The sequence below is a fragment of the Hypanus sabinus genome, chromosome 6 (assembly GCF_030144855.1).
Source record: "Hypanus sabinus isolate sHypSab1 chromosome 6, sHypSab1.hap1, whole genome shotgun sequence".
Lineage (NCBI taxonomy): Eukaryota > Metazoa > Chordata > Chondrichthyes > Myliobatiformes > Dasyatidae > Hypanus > Hypanus sabinus.
This window is the reverse complement of record NC_082711.1, coordinates 170,156,595-170,183,017: the sequence shown is the minus strand read 5'-3', so window position 1 is coordinate 170,183,017 and position 26,423 is coordinate 170,156,595. Positions and strand designations below refer to the sequence as shown.

Here is a 26,423-nt window from a genome sequence, read left to right as displayed (position 1 = left end):
TGAGTTTTGGGTTTCCTGCACCCTCTAATCTCCAAATCCCCTCTAATCCTATAACCAATTACCCTGGACCTATGGCCCCTGGTTTTTTTTCCCTCTGCTAAGGAATGAATGGTGGGATAAAATAAAATTATGGCACGGAGGAAAATTTACAGCGCGCTTCTGGTAATATCACTTCGCGACGGTTATCCTGAAACCAGGGAGGCTAAGGTTCCTGGTGGTTGTTAAGTGCACTCTGTGTTTCTCTTTCCATCAGCCCTGCAGACAGTGTTCTGGACTCCCTGCTCACTCAGTGGGAAAAAAACCTCAACTCTTCTCTAATCCTTCTACCAATTCAATTTAATCTCTGTCTCTTATTGCTGACAAAAAGAAATAGGCTTTTCATATTCACCCAGTTCAGTCCTCTCTTGGTTTTACACACACTTAAAACTATCCTCAGAGACACAAGAGACTGTAGATGCTGGAATCTGGAGCAACAAACAATTGGCTGGGAGAACACAGCAGGTCGAGCAGCTTCTGCGGGAGGACGGAATTGTTGACATTTGGGTTGAAACTCTGTATTAGGACTGAGAACAGAGAGGTGAGATGGCCAGCAGAGAGAGGAGGAGAGTGGTAGAAGGGAATCTGAGGTTATTAGAGGGTTGAGGAGGGGTGGAAGATGACAGGCAGATAGTGCCAGGTAGGGGAGGGAGCTGGGGTGGAGTTGGAAGAGTGTTGCTGATGAATGACAGATGGAGGCAGACAAAGAGAAAGAGAGGAAAAGCAAAAAAAAATGACAACAAATGGCTGTTTTCACTTTCCCCTGTTATTAAGAAAACATCTCCCATTTAACCAGCTTCTTCTCATCATGACAATTCTCCTCGGCAACATAGAATCATAGAACAATACGAGTCCTTCAGAGCAAACACGAGGAAATCTGCAGATGCTGGAAATTCAAACAACAACACACACAAAATGCTGGTGGAACGCAGCAGGCCAGGCAGCATCTATAAGGAGAAGCACTGTCGACGTTTCGGGCCGAGACCCTTCGTTAGGACTAACTGAAAGGAGAGATACTAAGAGATACTTTCAGTTAGTCCTGATGAAGGGTCTCAGCCCGAAACGTCGACAGTGCTTCTCCTTATAGATGCTGCCTGGCCTGCTGTGTTCCACCAGCATTTTGTGTGTGTTGCTTGAGTCCTTCAGTGCAGTAAGTCCAATCTACTCTTTTTGTCCACCTAGCTGTTTAGGACAGCATGGAAGTGTTACAGTGCCAGAGACCCGGGTTCATTTCTGCTTCTGTCCATAAGGAGTTTGTACATTCTCCCTGTGACTGCATATGTTTCATTAGGGTGCTCTGATTTCCTTCCCCATTACAAAAGTGTACATGTTAGTAGGTTAATGGCCTGTAATGAGCGCTTCAGGCCTGTGTGTGGCGCCAGAGAGCTCTGAGGTTTTTAGAGCAGCTGAATTGGTTAATTGCTGTTTAATAAAAGTCGTCTCCGCCTAATCACGCTCAGTGCTTACGGGGTGTTATGGCATGCTTAAATTTAGAAAAGGTTCATTGTTCAATTTCTAAATCTAACCAAGATTTTCAAAATTTGTGGGGACTGTTTATGAATTATTTTCAAAACCTTTGATTTCCCATTAAAGTACAGATGCTGGTTAATAGCATATTTCACTATCTGATAAGGTTTTTCCCCTTTTCCTTTACCAAACAGCTTTGGCTTTGGTAGTGGATAAAGATTTATTTTTCTATATATATAAAATATTATTCATATCTCAACATATGGATTAATCTAATCTGCATGAACATAGGGTAAGGTGTTCGTCGATGTGATTCAAATATAATTGGTATTAAAATATCTTTCTTTTGTTTTATAATATGTATTTTCTTGACCTCTGAATTCTTCTATGTAGAAATTAATAAAAATATTGAAAAAGAATAGAAGTCGCTAATCATTTAGAGTTCCTTGTGGGGTTTTTTTTGAGTGACTTGCTCTTTGTAATGTAGTTTCCTTGTTTTTTTTCTGTTTAAGCTTTATAAGTTTATTTTGATAGTCTCGGGGATTCCATGTCACTTGTATAATGTAAGCGGATACCCAATGAGCACTAATCACAGGGTCCTAATTTTGAGAAAGTCACTTCTTGTGGATCTGCTCAGCTGAGCCACCGCTGTTGTTTTGGAATTATTTTGAATAAATTCCTGTCACCAAGCCTACACCGGAGTCTGTCTTTCCTCTGCACTTGGATACGAATATTGCCAGCGCACATCGTGACATGACCACATGGGCATTAGTCTGCTGGGCCGGAAGCGCCTGTAACCGTACTGTATCTGTAAATAAATAAGAATAAATAGTCTCAATTTCCTGCAGACAACCCATATCCCCCCCCAGGCTCCTCCCCTCTATGTACCTATTACAGAGTTTCTTAAATGGTGCTGTTGCACCTGCCTCAACCACTGTCTCTGACAGCTCATTCTATATACTCACCATCTTCTGTATGAAAAAGTTACCCCTCGGGGCCTCTTTCTCCTCTAATCTGTTGTGCAGTTAATATTTCAATAATATTTGAATAATCAATAATTTGTCATGGTTGAGTAAGCATTTTTGTTCATTTAAATAATTAATTATGGTTATATGTAAAAATACGTGAATTGTATATGTCATCATGCTACTATGCCTTGTTATCTACCTACCACACCTTGCTTAATCTTGAAGATAGAACCATATTCCTAGACTCCCGTCTCTTCCCTTGAATTAGTTTAATGATTTGAAGTTACAAAACAAAACATAATCTTAAATCTTTGCCCCTAGTTTTGGACTCACCTTCCGCAGTTACCATTCATCTTACCTACGTCCCTCGTAATTTTAAACACGTCTGTAAGTTGCTGCCTCGTTCTTCTTTGTTCTTTGAAATATAGATCTAGCCTAGCCAACATCTTTCTATTACTCAGGCCCTCTGGTCCTGGCAACTTCCTTGTAAATCTACACTCTTTCCAGTCAAACCAATTTTTTCCTATAACAGAATGACCAAAACTGTGCACGGTATTCCAAGTGCGGCCTCAAAGTTTACCCTAGACCCTTTTAAGAGCCAACAGATTCTTAAGTAAAATGAACATATCCTAAAGTGCAAAGCCAAAAAGGGTCAAAATGATTTAGAACAGACAGTACTTGGTGTTATTGCAAATTTAAAATAAAAGTCTACAAGGAAGAATTGTATAGTTAATACTTGGTCTGGGTTACGGGCTCTGAAAAAGGCCTCCAATGTTTTGCCACTCATGTAACACGTTGATAAATAAAAGCATAAGGCATAGGAGCAGAACTAGTCCATTCAGCTCAACAAGTCTACTCTGACATTCCATCACTGCTGATTTATTCCCCCCCCAACCCCATTCTCCCCCCTTCTTCTTGTAACCTTTTATGCCCTTATTAATCAAGGTCTTATGAATCTCCACTTTAAGTATACTCAGTGACTTGGCCTCCACAGCCATCAATGGCAATGAATTCCATAGATTCAGCACCCCCTGGCTAAAGAAAGCCCTCCTCATCTCCGTTCTATTACTTCTGAGGCTGTCCCCTCTGGTGCTACACTCCCCCACTATTGGAAACATCCTCTCCACATTCATTCTATCTAGACCTCACAGTATTCGATAGGTTTCAAGGAGGTCCCCCCTCATTCATCAAAACTCTAGCGAGTACAGGCCCAGAGCCATCAAACGCTCCTCATACGTTAACCCTTACAATCCCAGGATCGTTCTCGTGAGCCTCCCGTGGACCCTTTCCAATGCCAGAACATCCTTTCTTAGACAGGGTCCTAAAACTGCTCAACTGACCGATTCCTTATAAAGTCTGGGCTTGTCATCCTTGCTCTTACATAAGCCGAGATATTGGTTTCAGGAAATACATTGTCCAATTTTGACCTTGCCTGGAGCAGCTCATTTCCGAACGAAGTTGCACTGTGAGTAACTGGATAGGGCATTTCTTTGCTCTCTTCACTCTAGAACTCTCTTCTAGAGTTATTCTTCCCATCAGACATAGTTTGGCCAGGATCAAAGAGCTCTGCAAATCCACTGGGGAAGTCAAAGATCCAACATCCATTAAGTCTGAGTACCCAGGAGGCTGGAGGCCTGGAGACAAAGGGGTTAGAGGACTGTGTGTGTGGGTGGGGGTGAAGCAAGGGGTGTGTTTTGCTATTGTTGTCTTGTTGCTGGTGTTCTGTTGTTGTTGTTGTTTTTGCCATTTGTGTGTTCTATGAATATGCTGGACGTATTATGTTGGTGCCAGAATATGTGGTAACCTGAGGTCGTGTTGGTTGTTAATGCAAATGAAACAGTTTATCATGTACATGTGTGTACAATGTCCTGTGTATGTGACTCAAAATGGTTTCTTTGGTTTGTTAAGAGTAGGAATGCTTCTTTGTCTAATAAGTGTTTCTCTCGCAGTTGTTTAGCTTTAGACTTGCTGATATGGGGATTGTATTCATTTGTTAACCAATGGGGAATGTTATTTTGTCTTGTGGGGCTGGGAGCTTGGGGGGTTTCGCAGGTTTTCGGGGGAGTTGGGAAGGAGACGCCGAGGAAGGTGGACGTGTGCTGCACTGCTCGGTCGACCACCGGGGGTGGTCCCAGGTGCGAGGACGTCGAGGTTGGAGGAAAGTGATGAGAGGTCGAATGGTTCAATGGTTAAGCTCCAACGATGTGCACTAAACTGACTGAACTTTGATAAGTTGGCGCCTTTTACTTTTTCTTTTCTTTCATGTATATTGTATTGCCTAGTACTCTTTTAGTTTTAGTAAAATCTTTAAAGTGTATTCCGTAACGGTATCTGTTGTGAATTTGATACTGTGTGCGTGCACGAGGCATAAACTTGATTCCCACAGCACCTGCGTGTACGGGAGGTGGGGGTGGTGAGTGGCTGGATCTCCTTTTCCCCTAGACATATACCAGCCTGTTGGGTAAGTGTTGCATGTGTTAAATAAATGAATCTGTATCTGAAGCTAAAATCTGGATTGAATCTTGATCTCTATCTGGATCTAAATCTAAATCTGAACCTGAATCTGAATCTGAATCTAAACGTAAATTTTAATCTGAATCTGGATCCAAATCCGAATCTAAATCTAAATCTGAATCTGGATCTGGAACTGGATCTGAACCCGAATCTGAATCTGAATCCGAACCTGAATCTGGATCTGAATCTGAATCCGAACCTGAATCTGAATCTGAACCTGAATCTGGATCTGGAACTGAATCTGAATCTGAATCCGAACCTGAATCTGGATCTGGAAATGGATCTGAGCCTGAATCTGGATCTGGATCCAAACCTGAATCTGAATCCGAACCTGAATCTGAATCTGGATCTGAACCTGAATCTGAATCCGAACCTGAATCTGGATCTGAACCTGAATCCAAATCTGGATCCGGATCCGGATCTGGATCTGAATCTGAATCTGAATCCGAACCGGAATCTGAATCTGAATCTGGATCTGAATCTGAACCTGAATCTGAATCTGAATCTGAACCTGAATCTGAATCTGGATCTAAATCTGAATCTGAACCTGAATCTGGATCTGGATCCAGATCTGAATCTGAATCTGGATCCGGATCTGGATTTGGATACCACCACAGTAATCACAGAGCAACCCTGCTTTATTCTCTGTTTAAAAGGATACTCGGCTATTACCAGCCTTCCTGATAAGGAACCTCCAGAAGTCACTGGAAGCTTCACAAACACGTCGAACAGAGTGTGCTTGTTTCCATTATTTCACTGCTGAGGCGCTCGTTCCATTAGTTCCTTGTGAGCGACACTTCCAGCAGCACTTCATTACCTGAGCTGGGATGACAGCAATGCTGCTCTCCTCGGGGGCCCTGGGGATCGGAGAAGCAGGCCAAAAGGTGGAGTCTATTCCCATATATTCTTCTAAGATAGTACGTCCTATCGATGAATAATATGCTCATTATTTCAGGTTTTCCCAAGAATTCCATCAGTGAGGTTCAAAAAGTTTAAAGTCCAAAGTAAATTTATTATCAAAGAAAATAAAGAAATACAATAGAATTTATGAAAAAGTGAGAAAGAACAAGAACTGACCAACATCCAATGTGCAAAAGGAAACAAATTATGCAAATGATAAATTTTAAAAAAATACCAGGGACATGAACTATAGAGTTCTTGAAAGTGAGTCTGAATCGATTCAGTGTTGAAGTGAGTGAAGTTATTCAGTCTGGTTCAGAAGCCTAATGGTTGGAGGGTAATAACTGTTCCTGAACCTGGTGGTCTGGGTCCATGGGCTCCTATACCTTCTGCTTGGTTTGTAACACTTTGAGGAAAGAATCTTCAGCCATAGTCTTCTCCCTTTGTCAATTTCAGGGTCATGGTGACTCTCAATTTCCTCACCACAGGGTCTTTCCAAGTGGCAGCAACAGATCTCTGCTCTGTTTTCTAAGTCATTACTCTGTGCTACATCAGAGTGGTCAACCGGGCGCTGTAAGGACCAGAAATGATTTCACCGAGTTTCATCTCCGCTGGCATTGTCGCTTCCCATGAGTGTACCAGCCAAGTGCAGCGATTGGATCTTTTCACGAACAGGAAAGCTTTCCACCCACTCAATGCAGAGGAAGTTGCGCATCACAAGAAGAACTTGACCACAGTGAAAGCCATTTCCAGGAAGCACATGTTGGATGGAAGACAGCGCCACTGGACATTTTCAGCCGCTGGCACGGCTCAGAGCCATCAACCCTACCCTACTCTACGACCATCAGGCTCCTGAACCGCTGACCACAACTCCAAACTGACTCTGCAACCTACAGGCTCACGTTCAACGACTCTTCCACAATCCATTTTCTCAGCACTTCTACTTATTTGCACACTTTTGTCTTTTTTCTTGCACGTTGGTTGTTCGTCAGTCTTTGCTTATGTCTAGGATTTTATAAATTCTATTGTATTTGTTTACTTTTCTTGTCAATGCCTGTGAAGAAATGCACCTCAAGGTGGAATATGGTACTTTGGTAGTACGGAGGGATGGGTCCTGGAGAACAAGGGCTAGCCCAGTGCCCCTGTGTTCCCTCGCACCAGCCCGCACACTTCAATCCAAGCAACTATCACAACAGCAGACCTGCCAGCACGAGGGATGTAATAAACTCCACCAGTCTCCTGAAGGTCGAAGTTCAGCATCAGTCCATGACAGGTTGGTGTGTTTTATTAGTGACATCACTATATCCAGATTCAATGGAAATATCTTGCATATTTTTATACAGATCAAATCATTACACAGAGCATTGAGCTAGAATGGGGTAAAACAACCGCAATACAGAATAACATGTATAGGCTGCCAGAAAAGTGCAGTCCAGGTGAACAATGAAATGTAAGGTCATAGTGAGGTAGGTGGTGAGGACGTGTCCATCTGTCGTGCAAGAGGTCAGTTCAAGAGTCTGGTAATAAAGTTCAAAGTAAATGCTATCATAGTACATATAGGTCACCATATATAGCCCTGAGATTCATTTTCTTGTGAGCAATCTCAGCAAATCTATATTATAATAGCTATATAGGTCTTGTAGCTTTAGTTTTTGGTGTGTTGGGTGGTAGAGTTGGTTTCCTGACTTGTTGTGTCTAGGTAGCCTTGTTTTGTCTGGTGGTTTCAGAGCTCCTTTCCGGGGAACGCACTAAGATGGTAGCGCGATATTAATACGCAGCAGCCTCTCCGGACTCTGGATTTGGGGATTACCAAACATTATGCGGATTTTCTGGTGTACTCTATTTTGTCGTGTACTTTTGTGATATCATTCTGGAGGAATGTTGTCTCATTTTTTAACTGCATTGCATTTGTGGTTTCTAAATGACAATAAACTGAACTGAACTGAACTATAACAGAATCAGTGAAAGACCACCCAACTAAGGCATTCAACCGGAGTGTAGAAGACAACAAGATATGCAAATGCAAAAGAAGAAATAATATATAAATAAATAAGCAATAAATATCGAGAATATTGGATGAAGAGTGCTTGAAGGCAAGTCCATAGGTTGTGGGAACATTTCAGTGATGGGGCAAGAGAAGTTGAGTGAAGTTAGCCCCTTTGGTTCAAGAGCCTGATGGTTGAGGGGTAATAACTGTTCCTGCACCTGGTGGTGTGAGTCCTGAGGCACTTGTACCTTATGCCTGACGGCAGCAGCGAGAAGGGAGCGTGGCCTGGCTGGCAGGGGTCCCTGATGATGGATGCTACTTTCCTATGAAAGCAGATCATTTAGATGTGCTCAATGGTTGGGAGGGTTCTATCTCTGATGGACAACAGGGAAAAGTAGTTAGAGGAAAAAAATCTGCAGGTGCTGGAAATCCAAGCAATATCCACAAAATGCTGGAGGGACTCATTAGGCCAGACAGCATCAATGGGAAAAAGTCAATGTTTTGGCCAAGTGTCCTGATGAAAAGTCTGAGCTCAAAATGTTGACTTTACTTTATCGTCACCGAACAATTGATACTAGAGCGTAAATCATCACAGCGATGTTTGATTCTGTGCTTCGCGCTCCCTGAAGTACAAATCGAAGTAAATATAATAAAAATTTAAATTATAAATCATAATTAGAAAATAGAAAAGGGAAAGTAAGTTGGTGCAAGTCAGGTCTGGATATTTGGAAGGTACGGCCCAGATCCGGGTCAGGATCTGTTCAGCAGTCTTATCACAGTTGGGAAGAAGCTGTTCCCAAATCTGGCCGTACGAGTCTTCATGCTCCTGAAACTTCTCCCAGAGGGAAGTGGGACAAAAAGTGTGTTGGCTGGGTGGGTCATGTCCTTGATTATCCTGGCAGCACTGCTCCGACAGCGTGCGGTGTAAAGTGAGTCCAAGGATGGAAGATTGGTTTGTGTGATGTGCTGGGCTACATTCACGATCTTCTGCAGCTTCTTCTGGTCTTGGACAGGACAACTTCCATACCAGTTTGTGATGCACCCTAGAAGAATGCTTTCTACGGAGCACCTATAAAAATTAGTGAGGGTTTTAGGGGACAGGCCAAATTTCTTCAGCTTTCTCGGGAAGTAAAGGCGCTGGTGGGCCTTCTTGGCAGGGGACTCTGCTTGGTTAGTCCAAGTCATGTCATTTGTGATATTCACCCCGAGGAACTTAAAGCTTTTGACCCGCTTGCTCTTTCCCATTGGCACTGCCTGGCCTGTTGAGTTCCTCTAGCATCTAGTGTGTGTTGCTGGGGTAGAAGCTGTTCCTGAGCCTGGTGGTATATGTTTTCAGGTGTTCATATCTTCGACCGGATGGCGAAGAGAACGTCCAGGGTGAGTGGGTGGCTTCGCCTTGGTCTTGTCCTTCAAACTGTTCAAACGAGCCAACAGGAGATAGCGGTCTGAGATGGAGGAAGAGAAGCGAGGAGTCCTGGAATCTGAGGTCCACAGGCCGAGACTGGGAGCCAAAGGAGCAGGAGGAACAAGGGGGCTACCAGCAGATGTCCTTGGTCCTCTTCTGCTGGGTATATGAAGCAGCCATTAGCTGCATGGGACATCAGGAAGTCCCTGACAGAGAAACAATTTTCATTAGGATTCTGCAAAATATAGGTCCCCAAGGAAAAGGAAGTAATTTTCCCCACTCACTAATCCTTAAAACCAACATATCCCCAGCCCTTCATTCTGTTACCTCAGCCATGGCATGACACTGTAAGCACTTTAAACTACTCTTTACAATGTTGTTTATATTGTAAACACTTACTGGTATTCAAGTTTTTATGCACATTTTATTCCACGTCTGTCCTTCAACCTCTGACTGCCGGTTAACTGTCGGCTAACTATTACTTGGATTGCACTACTTGTATGTATAATCTATATTTTCATTTATATTTATCATTATTATTGTTATGAGCAGAGAGACAACATCTGCCGGAAGTAAATTCCTTGTATGTGCACAGGTACTTGGCGATTAAAGTCTGATTCTGATCCATTATTCGTTATAATCACTGAATACTGTTGTTTTTTGTTGCAAGTCACGTGAAAGCACCACAGCAAATTCCTAATACATGCAAGTGTATACGGCAAATAGCATTGATCCAGATAACAAAACAGCGATGGTTTAGCTGAGTTAAAAAGATTTGCTTTATTTGTCACATGTATATCTAAGCATCTAAATATATGGTGAAACATGCCACTTTGTGTCAAGGCCAACATAGTCCAAGGGTGCACTGGGGGCATCCCAAAAGTGTCACTATGCTACCGGTGCCCACAACTTACTCCCCCTAACCCGTACATCCTTGTTATTTGGGAGGAACCTGAAGAACTTGGATGGTCATAGGAAGACTGTGGAGGCTCTTTACAGGTGGTGGCAGGAATCGAACCCCAATCAGTGACCGCTGGTGCTGTAAATTGCATTAACCATAACACTACCTTGACACCTCAGCGGGCAGTACCTAGATGATGCATAAAATCCCGTACTTCCTGCTGTGCAGATCCATGGAATGATGGAGTCATAGAGTACGGAGCCAGGCTCTGCAGCCCATGAAGACTACACCAACCATCAAGCACCCATTTCACCCTATTCCTACATTCCTCAAAGAACACTGAGCTGTCGACAGGAAGGGTCAGAGCCGTCTCTATTTCCTGAGGAGACTGAGGTCCTTTAACATCTGCTAAACAATGCTGAGGGTGTTCTACGAGGCTGTGGTGGCCAGTGCTATCATGTTTGCTGTTGTGTGCTGGGGCAGCAGGCTGAGGGTAGCAGACACAAACAGGATCAACAAACTCATTCGTAAGACCAGTGATGTTGTGGGGGTGGAACTGGACTCTCTGACGGTGGTGTCTGAAAAGAGGATGCTGTCCAAGTTGCATGCCATCTTGGACAATGTCTCCCATCCACTCCATAATGTACTGCTTAGGCACAGGAGTACATTCAGCCAGAGACTCATTCCACCGAGATGTAACACTGAGTGTCATAGGAAGTCATTCCTGCCTGTGGCCATCAAACTTTACAACTCCTCTCTCGGAGTGTCAGACACTCTGAGCCAATAGGCTGGTCCTGGACTAATTTACTTATTATTATTTAATTATTTATGGTTTTATATTGCTATATTTCTTCACTATTCTTGGTTGGTGCGGCTGTAACGAAACCCAATTTCCCTCAGGATCAATAAAGTATGTCTGTCTGTCTGTTAACGCCATCTCTCATTGATTCATCCCAGATTCTACAATTCGCCAATGGACAGGAAGCAGTGACCAGTCAACTGCTTTTGGATGTGGGGGGAAACTGGAGAACTCTATCATACACACGCAGATGCAGAAAGAACGTGCAAATCCCACACGGAGAGCACCCGAGGTCAGGATAGAACCCGGATCTCTGGAGCATCATAGCAGTAGCTCTACTAGCTGCGCCAACAGCACTCATTTAACGCGTGCCTGAACGTTTCCCCACTGCTTCTCAGGAAGGAGGTACAGGAGCCTCAGGTCCCACACCACCAGGTTCAGGAACAGTTATTACCCTTAAACCAGCAGGCTCCTGAACCAGAGTGGGTAACTTCACCACCTCAACACTGAACTAACTCCATACCCTATGGACTCGCTTTCAAAGGATTTACCACTCGTATCCTCAATTTATTTATTTATTTTATCTGACTGATGTAATTCTTTGTTCTACTGTGAATGCCTGCAAGAAAATGAATTTCAGGGTAGTGTATGTTGACATATATAAACCTCGACAATGACGTTACTTTGAATTTTAGTCTGTGAACCATAGTTCCTTAAATGGTTCCCAAAATATCTCTGTACATCTTAATGAGTTGCCTTTCATTGAAAGAATTCAAACCTCTGCATAAAAGAAATATTTTTCATTAGGATCTTGGCTCTGCAGGTGTAAACGTTGGAGCACAGCTCACCTTGACACATCTTGTGAGACTGCAGACTTCCACACTCAGTCACTCCATTGTATAGGAAGCCTATTATATCCTCCTCATAACAGACACTTTAGGGGCAGCTTCATGAAGAGAGGGTGTTTTCAATAGTGGAGAATCTACAAGCAGAGGGTGCAGCCTCAGAATAGAAGGGTGTCCCTTCAGAATAGAGATGAGGAGATTATTTCTTTAGCCAGAGAGTGGTGGATCTCTGGAATTTATTGCCACAAGTGGCTGTGGAGGCCAGGTCATTGGGTATTTAAACCAGAGGTTGATAGGCTCTTGATTAGTAAGGGCGTCAAAGGTTACGGGGAAAAGGCAGAAGAATGGGCTTGAGAGGGAAGATATGTCAGCCATGGTCAAATGGCGGAGCAGACTCGACGGGCCGATTGGCCTAATTCTCATGGTCTTGATTAGTCAGGGCATCAAAGGTTACGGGAGAAGGCAGAAGGATAGGATTGAGAGAGAAAATAAATCACCCATAATCAAACGGCAGAGCAGCTTGATGGTCTTTGGTCTCCAAATGTAAATCTTCTTTTAAATCCCTTCTGATTGTTAATGCTGCTCTTTCACCGTGTGCTTGGAGGTAATTTAAGTGCCCCTTTGTCTGGTTTGACTGAGGTCAGCCGAGTGACGGGAGAAGCCCAGAGTTTGAAACCCGTCACACGACTTGGAAACTGTCAGATGTAGAATAAAAGGTTGCAGAGCGCCCTCTGGAGGTCGCTGTCCGTTTGTTCAACTCATTGCAATGACTGGGAACTTTAAAAATGAACAGTATTTTTGAGCATTACTTGTGTGAAAAGGAGAGTCAGAGAGGAACAGAGAAAGAATGTTTTTGTAAATTGTATTGTATTTCTTTTTGTTACTGTGTATGCCTGAAAGAAAATGAATCCCAAGGTGACGTGTGAGTACATGGATAATGACTTGACTTGGTTTAGACAAGGCTGCATATAAAGTCATGAGGTCAATTTTATGGAGGGTTTTAAAGGAGAAGAGATGAGGGCTGGAGAAGTTTTGGGATGGGATTCCTGAGCTTATGGTTCAGCACACATCTCTATTGTGGAGCAAATGCCCAAATGATACATTTCACTGTATGCTTCCATATACACGTGACAAATAAACTTGAATCTTGAATCTTGGAGGAATAGAAACAAACCAAAGATGCCCCAAGGTGCTCATGAAGTGTCAATACTGTTGCAAAGTAGGAATTTCAGACCTTGATCTTCCCCCCACTAATCCATGTGCACAGTTCTTAATTAAAACTAAAATTAAAATTATTGATAGTAGATGATCAGCCATGATCTCAGAATGGCGGTGCAGGCTCGAAGGGCCGAATGGTCTACTTCTGCACCTATTGTCTATAAAACAGCAAAATCTTGCAGCGACGTTGACAATGGTATACAATTAAAATGTTCTAAAAGCACTCAATTTATCGCGCCATTATGCCTGGAGTTTTGAATTTGCTGTATAATTGTGATCAGAGTAAAAGTTGGGGCATCAGAGTTTACACATTCATTCTGATGGCGTCTGTAAGGAATTTGTGAATTTGTATGTTCTCCCAGTGACCCTGTGGGTTTCCTCCAACAGCCAAAGACGTGGCAGTTGGTGGGTTAATTGGTCATTGTGAATCATCCTGTCATTAGGCTGGGGTTAAATAGGTGAGCTCCTCCAAGAGGACCACAACCTTGTCATGGGTTTTGGAGGCTTGCGTGCCTCAATGACCCGGAGAGCTGTGTCGGCTAGAGTCGGCTTTGGCTCTTGGTATGGTCACCCATCCCAAACATGGATAGAGGCAAGAGTAAGAGTGGCCTACTAGTCCTCCAAGTTCGGGGGGTTAGCTCAAAGCTAATAACCCTGACCGGCCATAAAGAAATTGTTACGGAAACAGCAATGACGGTTCCTTCTTTGTGGCGAAGAACAGAGTGAGATGGAGGACCTTTATTGCTGCTCTAAATGCCAGCAGCGTAACCGGCAATTAAAATTTAAAAAACAGTGGGTTTTTAGCAGTGTGACTTGTTGGACCGGAAGGACCTATTCTGTGCTGTGTCTCTAAATGTAAAAAAAGAAACCTTTAAAGGATCTCCAGACAATGCAATATTGTTATTTTTAATTTTGCTGCAATTAGAGATGCTTTAATTATTGAAATTAAAATTTTTGTATTTATTATATCAAGGCGGTTTTTTATTCTGCTGAAGACCATTGATGTTTGTGGTAGTATCAGTGAGGAGGTTCCAGCATTGACTTGAGAAGTTAACCTCCCCATTAGGAATTGGTGATTACTAGCTTAGGTTTCAGTTGTACGTCTCTTTGGGGTTCGGATGACAGTGAATGATGTCCTGACACCAAAGTGCAATTTGGCAAGTGGGGTGGTTGGAACAGCAGAGCTGTTAGAGCAACATTTTACAGCGCCAATGATTAGCGATCGGGGTTCATTTCCCGTCCCTTTCCTCCGGGCCCTCGAGCTTCCCCCCCACACTCCAAAGACACAGGGGTTAGGGTTAGCAAGTTATGGGGATGCTGTTTTGGTGCCAGTAGCATGACGCCACTTGCAGGCTGCCCCCAGCACACCCTCAGACTGTGCTGACTGTCGCTGCAAATGATGCATCTCACTGTACGTTTCGATGTACACGCGACAAATAAAACCAGCCTTTACTTCTTCACACTGTGCCTCTCCATAGTTGCTGACCTGTGCTGCTCCTCTTAATTTTCTTCCGATTTTACCAGCGTGAAATTGACCAATAATTAGTGTAATAATTTCTCTTTCCCTTCTGAAACAAGGCTGCCAAATAATCAAACATTCAGTCCATCAGCACTGTAGTTAAAGACACTGGAATATTGTAGTCTGGTCTGCACTTTAGAGGCCTGGGATACCTGGCTTTTATACCTTTTATAAATATAAAAGGTATAAATATAAATATAAATTTTATAAATTTATACCTTTTTTATGTAATTTATTTTTAGTGAAGTTTATCCTCAAACATTTCCATACGATGTATTTCAGATACTGTACATATATATCATATAATCATATATATCACAGTCTCCACATAATAATTATCTGAGGTATCCACATAGAAACAAGAGGAGAGAAAGAACAAGCAAAATAAGAAAACTTTGTACAAAGTAGGGAGTGATCTTTTTTTTTACAACATATTCATTGACTTGTGAGAATAAAATCAGGCCTATGAGGTGTTATGTAGTTAAACCATTTTTCCTAGTATGAATCAAATTGTTCCTTTCTAAAGATGCTGGGACTCTGAAAATGCCCTCTGTATACACTTTGCAATACACTTTGGTCTTCAAGATTATCTGTCATGCATACATTAAAAGCATACAGTGAAATGTGTTGTTTGCGTTAACAACCAGCACACCCAATGGCGAGCTGGGAGCAGCCCACAAGTGTCGCCACACGTTCCAATGCCAACTTAGCACACCCACAATGCTCGGCAGAGTGACACAGTCCACGAGAAACAAAACAGCAACAGCAAATCAAGCCCCGTTCCTCCTTCTCCCCCACACGCATACAGAGTTCTCTAATCGCAAGACAGTCCATATCCTTCAGCATTGCCAATATCAAACCTATTTCACAAATTTGCTAGAAGACCAGGACGAGACAATGGCACAAATAGTAGAGGCAAAGCCTCACCACCTACCATGGACACCAGTTGAAAGTTCAAAGTAAATTGATTACCAAGGTAGCGTTTGGTGACGATATGTGTTACCAAGTGCTACCTTGAGATCTGAATTGAATTGAATTGACTTTATTTCTTACATCCTTCACATACACGAGGAGTAAAAATCTTTATGTTACATCTCCGTCTGAATGTGCAATGTGCAGATTATAGTACTTTGTAATAAATAGTATGTACAGTAAGATATACAACAGGACAGCCAATATAACTTGGAAACACAATTGTATCAGCATGAATTAATCAGTCTGATGGCCTGGTGGAAGAAGCTGTCCTGGAGCCTGTTGGTCCTGGTTTTTATGCTGTGGTACCGTTTCCCGGATGGTAGCAGCTGGAACAGATTGTGGTTGGGGTGACTCAGGTCTTCAATGATCCTTCGGGCCCTTTTTACACACCTGTTGCTGTAAGTATCCTGAATAGTGGGAAGTTCACATCTACAGATGTGCTGGGCTGTCCGCACCACTCTCTGCAGAGCCCTGCGATTGAGGGAGGTACAGTTCCCATACCCGGCAGTGATCCAGACAGTTTCCCGCAGACGTTCATGGGGAAAAAGGAAAACTAGTATTTTATGAAAAACTATGCATAAACAAAGATCGACAAACAACCAATGTGCAAAAGAAGGCAGTTGTGAAAATAAGAAAAGGATAAATAAATAACACTGAGAACATGAAAGTGAATCTATAGGTTGTGGAATCAGTTCGGAGTTGTGGTGAGGGAAGTTATCTGAGATGGTACAGGAGCTTGATGGAACTGTTCCCGAACCTAGCCCTGATGAAGGGTCTCGGCCAGAAACATCGACTGTTTATTCCCCTCCAGCGGTGCTGCTGACCTGCTGAGATCCTCCAGCATTTTGTACGTGTTGATCAGTATTTCCAGTATCTGATCAATCTCTGGTGTCTATGACCTTTGCAGGTTCTCCAGGGTGCACTGGAACTAGGAGTAAAAAAAACTCAATCTGCTGGAAGAATTCAAAGGGTCTGGCAGCATCTGCCGGTGGAGAAGGAAATGGTGATGTTTCAGGTCACAAACATCAATCGGGAGGGCGGGCACCCTGATGCCTCCTGTGTTTGCAATGCCTACCCCCGCCACCAGGTGTCTCTGCAGGCCATTTTGTCAGGGAGTTTGAGCTAAAAGACAACTGACATTGTTCACCTTCCAACTCAAAGGTTCAAAGCACATTTATTATCAGAGAATACAAAAATTATACACCTCGAGATTTGTCTGCTTGTAGGCAGCCACAAAGCAAGAACCCCAAGTAATCCAATTTTTAAAAAAGACCAAAAGAACACTGCACAGAGAAAGAGAGAAAAAGCCCCACAAATCTTGCAAAAAATAGACGCAAGCCAGACTGGTTTGCATTCCAAACCAGACTCTTCACCCAGATCCGTTCCCGGAACAGCTGGAGTAGGCCCCGGCCTTGGTCCCAGTTAAGCGGGACAAAAAACTCACAGCAGCTGGATCAGTTCACAGCCTCGGAACTGTGGAGAAAGGAATGAACACTCATGGCAAAGTGAGCGAAATCACCCGACCCGTTCCCAATGCTTCACCTTCCAGTCTATCTGTGCCGTGTTTAAATCGTCCAGGGACCAGGTGGTGCGTCACTCCAGGATCCAGACTCCGGCACCACAATGTGTTAGGGTCGTCCAGCCCAGAGCCGATCTCGATCTCACCAAATCATCTCGGCGCTTGGACCCGGGTTAGGGGGACGGCCGTCGAAACTCTTCCGCATCGACTCCCTCTCCTAATTGCTCACGCCACCTCCGACAGCGGTACCAACTCTGCCTGTGGCCCCGGCTCAAACACGTTGCGCCCCACAGTGTCCCCCGAATGGCTCATCCCCCACACCAGCTTCACCTCCGCCCGCCTCCTCACCGTCTGTGGCCATAGCTCACCACAATTCGCTTCAGAAAAGTTCTTATAAGTAATGTATTAGTCAAATCTCTAGCCTTTCGAAATACCTGTAAGCTGCGGCACTCCTTTGGTCACGCCATCTTAAAGTGGAACTGAAGTTCAGGTTTAATTGCCATTCAACCAGACATGAACACCCTTGAGCTAATCCAAGTGTTACTCCGAGTGCAAAACACAGTGCTAACAGTTATACAAGGCACACGTAGCACATAGTAGACAGCAGTAAAATCCAGTCACACAGAAAATACTGCAAGTCCCTGATTCCATGAATGTTGCAGCAGTCTGCAGTCGAACACAAAACATCTTGTCTTTGGCCGAGCAAATACTGAAGGACAGAACCAACATTGCCAGCCTCAGTGCTGTGCCACACCACCCCGGCACTGACTCCAGTGTGTCTCCCCTGGGTGGCTATAAACAGGCGACACTGCGGCTCCGGGACCTGGTTCGTGCTACGACCGAGGCCACGCAGCTCCCCCGCTGTCCTCCCACACCGTTCGCCAGTAAGCCCACGAATCGGGCTTGCAGCATTTCACATTACCAGCGTCCAAAAGGGTCCTGTGATCACAAGAATGGCGACTGAGAGAATCGCTCGCTGTTAGACTGCACACCGCCTCCGTGCACTGACTCCGACGCCTCTCCAGCAACAAGGTCCACTTCAAGTCCGGCTCCTCCAGTTTCCCCGCCAACAAGCGATTCGCCGATGGGTTAGAACTGTAGGACTTTACGTTCTTAATGTCCAGCAGCATCCTGTGATCATAAAAAAAATGCTTAAAAATAAAGACAATTTCACCAGTGATTGGCCACACAGAAGCCACTGCGTCCAAGCACATTGTTGTCAGTATCATGGATCACCCAGCGAGTATGCGGGGATGAATAGTTCTGGGATAATTAGCCCACATGTGATCACTGAGCAAAGTGACGACACACCAAAAAGGAATGAAATCATCGACACAAGTGATTCTGCAGGTGCTGGAAATCTCGGCAACACTTGTGGCGGGCGTAGAGAGGACGTTCGGAGACTTTGCCCCGGGGCAACAGTGGCTAGTAGGAGGAAGCATAATTTTAAGGCGATAGGAGGAAAGTAGAGAGGGGGATTTCAGAGTTTAAGCTTTTCCCACAGAGAGTGGTGGGTATGTGTAAAGTCCTGCCAGGGATGATGGAAGAGGCAGAAACATTGAGGGTAGTTAAAGAACTCTTAGATCGGCATGTAGATGACAGAAAAATGGACTATGTGGGAGGGAAGGGTTTGATTGATCTCAGAGTAGGTTAATGGGTTGGCAGAGCATCGTAGGCTGAAGGTCCTGTACTGTGTTGTGTTCTATGTTCTCTGGTCTGTACTCCTCACTGTTAAGATTGGTAGCTTCTAATTTAAATGTGCTGGAAACTCGTATTTTAGAAAAAAGCCAGACATGCAAAGCTGGCTCAACCTGTCCTGCCTGTTCCATGATTTCATAACAGCACGCCTCATCCAGTTGTAACCCCAGCTCTGCATTTCACTCCCCTCGCAATAACCACTCACGCCCGGCTCATGATAAGGCGAGCCACACCTCTGTTAAAAATATTCTCTTGGACCCATTGAACTCCAAGGAAGGTATTTCCAAGAGCTCGATCGACCTTCTTGGTTTTGATCCAACTTGACTTTCTCTGGAGACCCCCGATGAAAGACCACATGGAAAAGGAGGCTGAAATAACTGGGGATTTGTTAAAAACTGGTGCCCACCCCAGAGACCAGCTTGAGCTGATCTAATGGCGCATGAACATTCTCCGTTGATGAGATTACCAGCAAGCCTGCATTTTTCTAACCAAGTGATGGCTGGAAGGTCGAATGTCCAGCACAGTACAGACCATGGTGGCGGGCTGACCTTCTGACCTACTCTAATGTCAGTCTAACACTTCCCTCCTACGTAGCCCCCCCCCCCATTTTACTATCATCCGTGGCTGTTAAACGCCCCTAAAGCATCTGCCCCGACCATTGTAAGTAAGTAAAATTTATTATCAGAGTACATACATGTCACCACATACAGCCCTGAGATTCTCTTTCCTGTGGGCATATTTAGCAAATTTATACAACAGTAACTGTGAACAGCATCAATGAACAACAAACTGTGCAAACGTAGATATAAATAAATAGCAATAAATAACAAGATAAAGAGTCAAAGTGAGACCATTGGCTGTGTGAACCCCAGAAATAGAATGAGTGTAGTCATCCCCTTTTGTTCAAGAGCCTGACAGTTGAAGTAACTGTTCTTGAACCTGGTGGTGCGAGTCCTGAGGCTCTTGTATCTTCTATCTGATGGCAGCAGTGAGAAAAGAGCATAACCTGGGTGGTGAGGATCTTTGACGATGGATGCTGTTTTACTACAGCAATGTTTCATGTAGATGTGCTCAATGGTTGGGAAGGTTTTACCCGTGATGCACTGGACCAAATCCACCACCTTTTGTAGGACTTTCCACTCAAAGGCATTGGCGTTCCCATACCAGGTCAGTCAATACACTTTCCACCACACATCCATAGAAGTTTGCAAAGGTTTTTGATGACATGCCAAATCTCTACAGACCTGTGAGAAAGATACTAGACACTAGAATACCACGGCACATTACAGGCCCTTCGGCCCTCCATGTGGTGCTGACCCATATATTCCTTAAAAATGAAGTACTAAACCCACACTACCCCATAACCCTCTACTTTTCTTTCATCCATGTGCCTGTCCAAGAGGCTCTTAAATACCCCTAATGTTTTAGCCTCCACCACCATCCCTGGCAAGTCATTCCAAGTACTCACAACCCTCTGTGCAAAAAACTTACCCCGATGTCTCCCCGAAACTTCCCTCCCTTAATTTTGTACATATGCCCTCTGTTGTTTGCTATTGGTGCCCTGGGAAACAGGTACTGACTATCCACCCTATCTATTGCCTCTCATAATCTTGTAGACCTCTATCGTCTCCTCTCATTCTTCTACACTCCAAAGAGAAAAGTCCCAGCTCTGCTAACCTTGCTTCATATGACTTGTACTCCAAACCAGGCAACATCCTGGTAAAACTCCTCTGCACCCTCTCCATAGCTTCCACATCCTTCCTATAATGAGGTGACCAGAAATGAACACAATACTTTAAGTGCGGTCTCACCAGAGATTTGTAGAGTTGCAACATGACCTCTCTACCCTTGAATTGAATCCCCCTATTAATGAAGCCTAACATCCCATAGGCCTTCTTAACTACCCTATCAACCTGCACAGCGACCTTGAGGGATGTATGGATTTGAACCCCAAGGTCCCTCTGTTCATCCACACTCTTAAGTAACCAGCCATTAACCCTGTACTCAGCCTTCTGGTTTGTCCTTTCAAAATACATCACCTCACACTTATCTGGATTGAACTCCATCTGCTACTTTTCTGCCCAACTTTGCATCCTATCTATATCCTCTCGTAACCTTCGACAACCTGCAGCTCCATCCACAACTCCTCCAATCTTCGTGTCATCCGCAAACTTACTCATCCAGGTCATTTATAAAAATCACAAAGCGCAGGGGTCCCAGGACAGATCCCTGCAGCACTCCACTAGTCACCGACAACCAGGCAGAATACTTTCCTTCCACAACTACCCTCTGCTTTCTTCCTTTAAGCCAATTTTTTATCCAAACAGCCAAGGTTCCACTGATCACATGCCTCATGACTTTCTGGATGAGTCTCTCGTGGGAGACCTTGTCAAATGTCTTGCTAAAATCCATGTAGACCACATCTACCGCCCTACCCTCATCAATTTCTTTTGTTACCTTCAGATTCAGTTTATTGTCATTTAGAAACCACAAATGCAATGCAGTTAAAAAATGAGACAACGTTCCTCCAGAATGATATCACAAAAGCACATGACAAAACAGACTACAGCAGAAAATCCACGTAACGTTTGGCAATCCCCAATCCAGAGTCCGGAGAGGTTGCTGTGTATCGATATCGCGCTACCGTCTTAGTACGCTCCCCGGAAAGGATCTCCAAACCCACCAGACAAACAAGACCAAAAACTAAATCTGCACAAAACCACATAATTACAACATATAGTTACAACAGTGCAAACAATAGCATAATTGATAAAAAAAAACAGACCATGGGCACAGTAAAAATAGTCCAAAGATGTTAAAGGACTGTAAGTTCAAAAGAAATCACCACACAGTTTCCACAAGTCCCCAGGGTCCCGTCAGACTCACCATCCCACGCCAGCAGCATAAGGGAGTACCCCCGATATGGATTTCCATGGCGCCGCCTGACTCAGCCTCGCAGACACAGCACACTCTGAAAGCTCCGTCGAAACCAGCCTCGCAGACACAGCACACAGTGAAAGCGACCTGACCACAGCGGACTCTGAGTCTGTCGAACCTCCGAGCCTCCGACCATCCCCTCTGGCACAGCTTCTCCGAGCACCATCCACTGCCGAGCGTATTAAGACACCCCCGCCAACAGCCATCGGCAACGGCAACCTCTTCAAAAAACTCAATTAGGCTCGTGAGGCATGACCTTCCCTTCACAAAGCCATGTTGACTATCCTTGAATAGACTGTACTTCTCCAAATGCTTGTAGATCCTATCCTTAAGAATCCTTTACAATAGTTTGCAGACCACCAATGTAAGACTCACCAGTCTATTGTTCCCAGGATTCTCCCTATTACCTTTCTTAAGCAAGGGAACTACATTTGCCATTCTCCAATCCTCCGGCACCTCCCCTGCAGCCAAAGAGGATTCAAAGGTCATAGCTACTGCTCCAGCGTTCTCTTCTCTCACTTCCCACAGCAACCTGGGGTATATCATATCCAGCCCTGGGGACTTATCAATCTTGATGTTTTCAAGAAGATCCAACACTTCTTCCTTAATCTCCACATTGTCCAGCACACAGGATTGTTCTATTTTGACTTCATCCTGATCAAGGTCCTTTCCACTTGTGAATACTGAAGCAAAGTATTCATTTAGGACTTCCCCAACCTCACTACCTCCAGACACATGTTGCCTTCTTTATCCTTTAGTGGCCTCAACTTCATTCTTGTCATCCTCTATTCTTCACATAAGCATAGAACGCCTTGGGGTTCTCCTTAGTCCTACATGCCAAGGCCTTCTCATGCCGCCTTCGAGCTCTCCTAAGTCCCTTCTTAAGCTCCTTCCTGGCTATCCTATATTTCTCATGAGCCCCTCCTGCTTCCTACTTCTTATATCTAACATATGCTTCCTTCTTCCTCTTGATGAGTTGCCTCACATGTTTCGTCAGCCACGGTTCCCTTTTCCTACCATTTTTTCCTTGTCTCAGTGGGACAAAACTATCCTGAACCCAGCTCAAGTGGTCTCCAAACTTCCTCCACATTACTTCTGTGCTTTCACCCTTGAACATCTGTTTCCAGTTTACTCTTGCTGGTTCCTGCCTCATCCCTTCATAGTTAGCCCTTCCCCAGTTAAGCACTTTCCCATTTTGTCTGATTTTATCCCTTTCCATAGCTATGCTGAAGCTAAGACAGTTGTGGTCACTCTCACCAAAATGCTCCCCCACCAAGAGGTCTGTCACCTGACCAGGTTCATTACCCAGAACTAGATCCAGTATAGCCTCTCCTCTCGTCAGCCAGTCCACATACTGTGTCAGGAATCCTTCTTGAACACACCTGACAAATTCAGTCCCATCTATCCCCTTTGCACTCAGGAGGTGCCAGTCAATATGAGGGAAGTTGAAATCATCCATAACTACAACCCTGTATTTCCTGCACCATTCTAAAATCTGCCTGCTTATCTGCTCCCCGGTGTCTCGAGGGCTATTTGGGGGCCTATAGACTACTCCCAGCACAGTGATTGATCCCTTCCTATTTCTGACTTCCACCCAGACTGACTCAGTGGACAGTCCCTCTGCAGTGTCCTCCCTTTCTATAGCCGTGATAATATCCCTGACCAGCAATGCCACTACCCCTCCCCTTTTCTACCTCCCATCCTATTCCTTTTAAAACACCTGAACCCTGGGACCTGCATCATCCAATCCTGCCCTTCCTCCAACCAAGTTTCAGTAATGGCCACAACATCGTAGTTCCACATACTGATCCATGCTGTAAGTTCATCCCTTTTATTCCTAATACTCCTAGCATTGAAATAGACACATCCTCTAACTGGCTACATTTATGTTTTGACCCCTGCCTGTCCTTCCTCACCAACTCAGAAAACATAGCATCATGCCCCTGTCCTTCTACCCTAATCTCTGCACTCACATTCTGCTTCCCACCCCCCTGCCAAACTAGTTTAAACCCTCCCCAACAGCTCCAGCAAACCTACCCGCCAGGATATTGGTCCCTTTCCAGTTCAGGTGCAGCCCGTCCTTTTTGTACAGGTCAGACCTTCCCCAGAAGGGGTCCCAATGATCCAGAAATCTGAACCCCTGCCCCCTGCACCAACTCTTCATCTGCCATAACTTCCTGTTCCTACCCTCTCTGTCTCATGGCACAAGTACACAGGAACTACGATAAAACTATAAAGATATGAGATATGTGATGGAATTACAGAGATATGGAAGTAAACAAAAGACAAACATTTAAAGAATTAATACACAACGAAAATAACTCCCCGAAGATACAAAAACCCAACAGGAAAAATGCACCGACTGAGGCGAGTAAGATGTTAAGATAGTATTAGATCAAGGGAAAGTGCTGTCACAAAGAGCCGGTGGATGAAGGTTTGGGCAAATTTTAGATGGCAGCAAAAGAGGAAACATACTGCCTGTAAGGCCTGCTGCCCTTTAGGGCAGAAATGAAGATCTTCCATCTCTGCTTGGCGGTGTTCAGGGCTTCCTTCATCGTGCCAGAAGAGAAGAAGAAGAGGAAAGCCCTTAACTCTGAGTGGAGTCATCGGGACGCCATCGTGCCAGGCTTTCTAGTTTTTACAGATGGAAAGCATCCAAGGGAGTTGGTTCGATTTGAACTCGTGAGCCTTTGCTCTGAAGTCCAGACATCTTGCAGAAGAGCCCTCTGGGTTTTCACTGCTGTCAGCCATTCAAGTCCTGGGTGGAGACTCAGGAATACTGTCGCACTTGGATGTGGAATGATTCTTCATTGCTGTTTCCGTAATAATATTTTTGTTTTACCGGTCAGGGTTGTTAGCCCTGAGCTGAACCCCCAAACCCAGAGGACCGGTGGATCACTCTTAGCCTGGCCTCTACCCTTTGACCTGTTCGGCATGGGCGACCCTACCAACAGCCGAAGCATAAAGCCCTCAGTCCAGCCAGCATAGCTCTCTGGGTCACTGACCCAGACCACGACAAAGTTGTGGTCATCTTGGAGGAAAAGAGGAAAGAAGAATACGATGTGAGGGGGTGACGGGTTATAGACTGGGGTGATTCTGCTGGCACAAGTGGGGGGGGTGATGGCAAGGGGTGATACTTCTGCTGCTGCTTACACTACAGGAGGGGGGCTTCAGGGTTCTGATGTTTCCATCGTTCATTCTAAGGGGTTTCTTGTTTCGTGAATGTCTGTGGAGAGTAAGAATTTCAGGGTGTATACTGTACACATTCTCCAGTATTAAATTGAACCATTCAAATACAGTGAGAAACACACACACTCTGCAAAAGTTCCTGTCAACGTATAACAAGGATAGAGATAGTAACAGCTAGAAAGTCCCGGGACAGTAAAACAAGCAATGTCAATAGCGCGATAGCACAAGGTTTAACTCTTACGGCGCCAGGTATAAAATCAGGGTTCAATATCTGCACGTTGAGCCTGATTCCTATTGAAGACAACCAAATTCTCAGGAGCTTCTTCCCACTTGGATTTCCCTTGCGACTGCCCTGCATACACGCCGGTTGCCATGGTGCTCTGTTGGTCTCCCACTGAGAAGTGCAATCTAATTAATAATTCATTGAGATGCCATTTTGCAGAAACGTTTAACATACAAAGTGTTCCATAGGTTTTTGTTCTTGGTTTATGCACTGTACTTCGGTAATGCAGAGTTGCAACAAATAGACGTAGACACAGAGCTGTTCCTGGATTATCTGTGGACCTTCAGAAAGTTGTAACTATTTCTTTCTTATCAGTTCCGCATTGTGGTGTGCAAAACCAGTTCCTCCCACTGTTAGAGCCAGGGCTTTTTATAGACTCTGCTGGCTATATTCTATCATTGAGCTTGCAGCCCACCTGTAGTCAACAGCAAGATAACATTTACAGATTTCCAAGTTCAAAGTAAATTTATTATCAAAGTATGTATATTCTACTCTGAGATTAATTTTTTTGCTGGCACTCAGAGCAGAATAAAGAAATACAATAGAATCAGTGAAAAACCGCACACAAAGCTGGCAAACGACCAACGTGCCAAAGAAGACAAACTGTGCAAATTCAAAAATAAAACAAACAATTAGATTAAATCAATAAATAAGTAAAGACAGTAAATAATATTGAGAATGAGTTGTAGAGTCCTTGGAAGTGAGTCTATAGGGTGTGTTCATAGATCAGTTCTGTGTTGAGGTGAGTGAAGTTATCCCCTACGTACAAAGGCTGATAAACAACCAATGTGCAAAGGAAAACAAACTGTGCAAATACAAAAATCAATCAACCAATCAATCAATCAATCAATCAATCAATCAATCAATCAATAATATTGAGAACGTGAGTTGTAGAGTCCTTGAGAATGAGTCCACAGGTTGTGAAATCAGTTCAGTGTTGGGGTGAGTGAAGTTATCCACGCTGGTTCAGGGTGGCTGAAGAGAAATAATTGTCCCTAAACCTGGAGATGTTGGACCTAAGGCTCTTGTACCACCTACCTGATGACAGTTGTAAGAAGAGAGCCTGGCCTGGATGGTGGGGGTCCTTGATGATGGATGCTGCTTTCTTGTGGCAGTGCACCTTGCGGGTATGCTCATGGTAGGGAGAACTTGTTTTGTGATGCACCGAGCTGTGTCCGACACATTTTGTAAGCAATTCTGTACTTGGTCATTGGTGTTTCCAGAGAGGCTGTAATGTAACTAGTCAGGATTCTCTTCACTGTG

At 44.3% G+C, this 26,423-nt stretch overlaps 1 protein-coding gene across 2 annotated transcripts; it reads right to left on the bottom strand.

Moving 5' to 3' along the window:
* Positions 1-1,166: 1,166 nt before the first annotated feature.
* Positions 1,167-25,218, bottom strand: LOC132396094 (uncharacterized). Of its 2 annotated transcripts, XM_059973502.1 has the most exons (3): positions 21,638-23,658; positions 17,976-18,184; positions 1,167-2,311 (listed from the first exon to the last, which is right to left on the bottom strand). In XM_059973502.1, exons 1-3 carry the CDS (start codon positions 21,892-21,894, stop codon positions 2,166-2,168), a joined length of 612 nt encoding a protein of 203 aa, XP_059829485.1. In that variant the 5' UTR covers positions 21,895-23,658; the 3' UTR covers positions 1,167-2,165. The 2 variants fall into 2 exon arrangements, 1 of the variants encoding a protein (XP_059829485.1); XR_009512865.1 differs by lacking the exons at positions 1,167-2,311; positions 21,638-23,658 and adding an exon at positions 25,119-25,218 and having other exon boundaries at positions 14,979-18,184.
* Between the last annotated feature and the right edge of the window lie 1,205 nt (positions 25,219-26,423).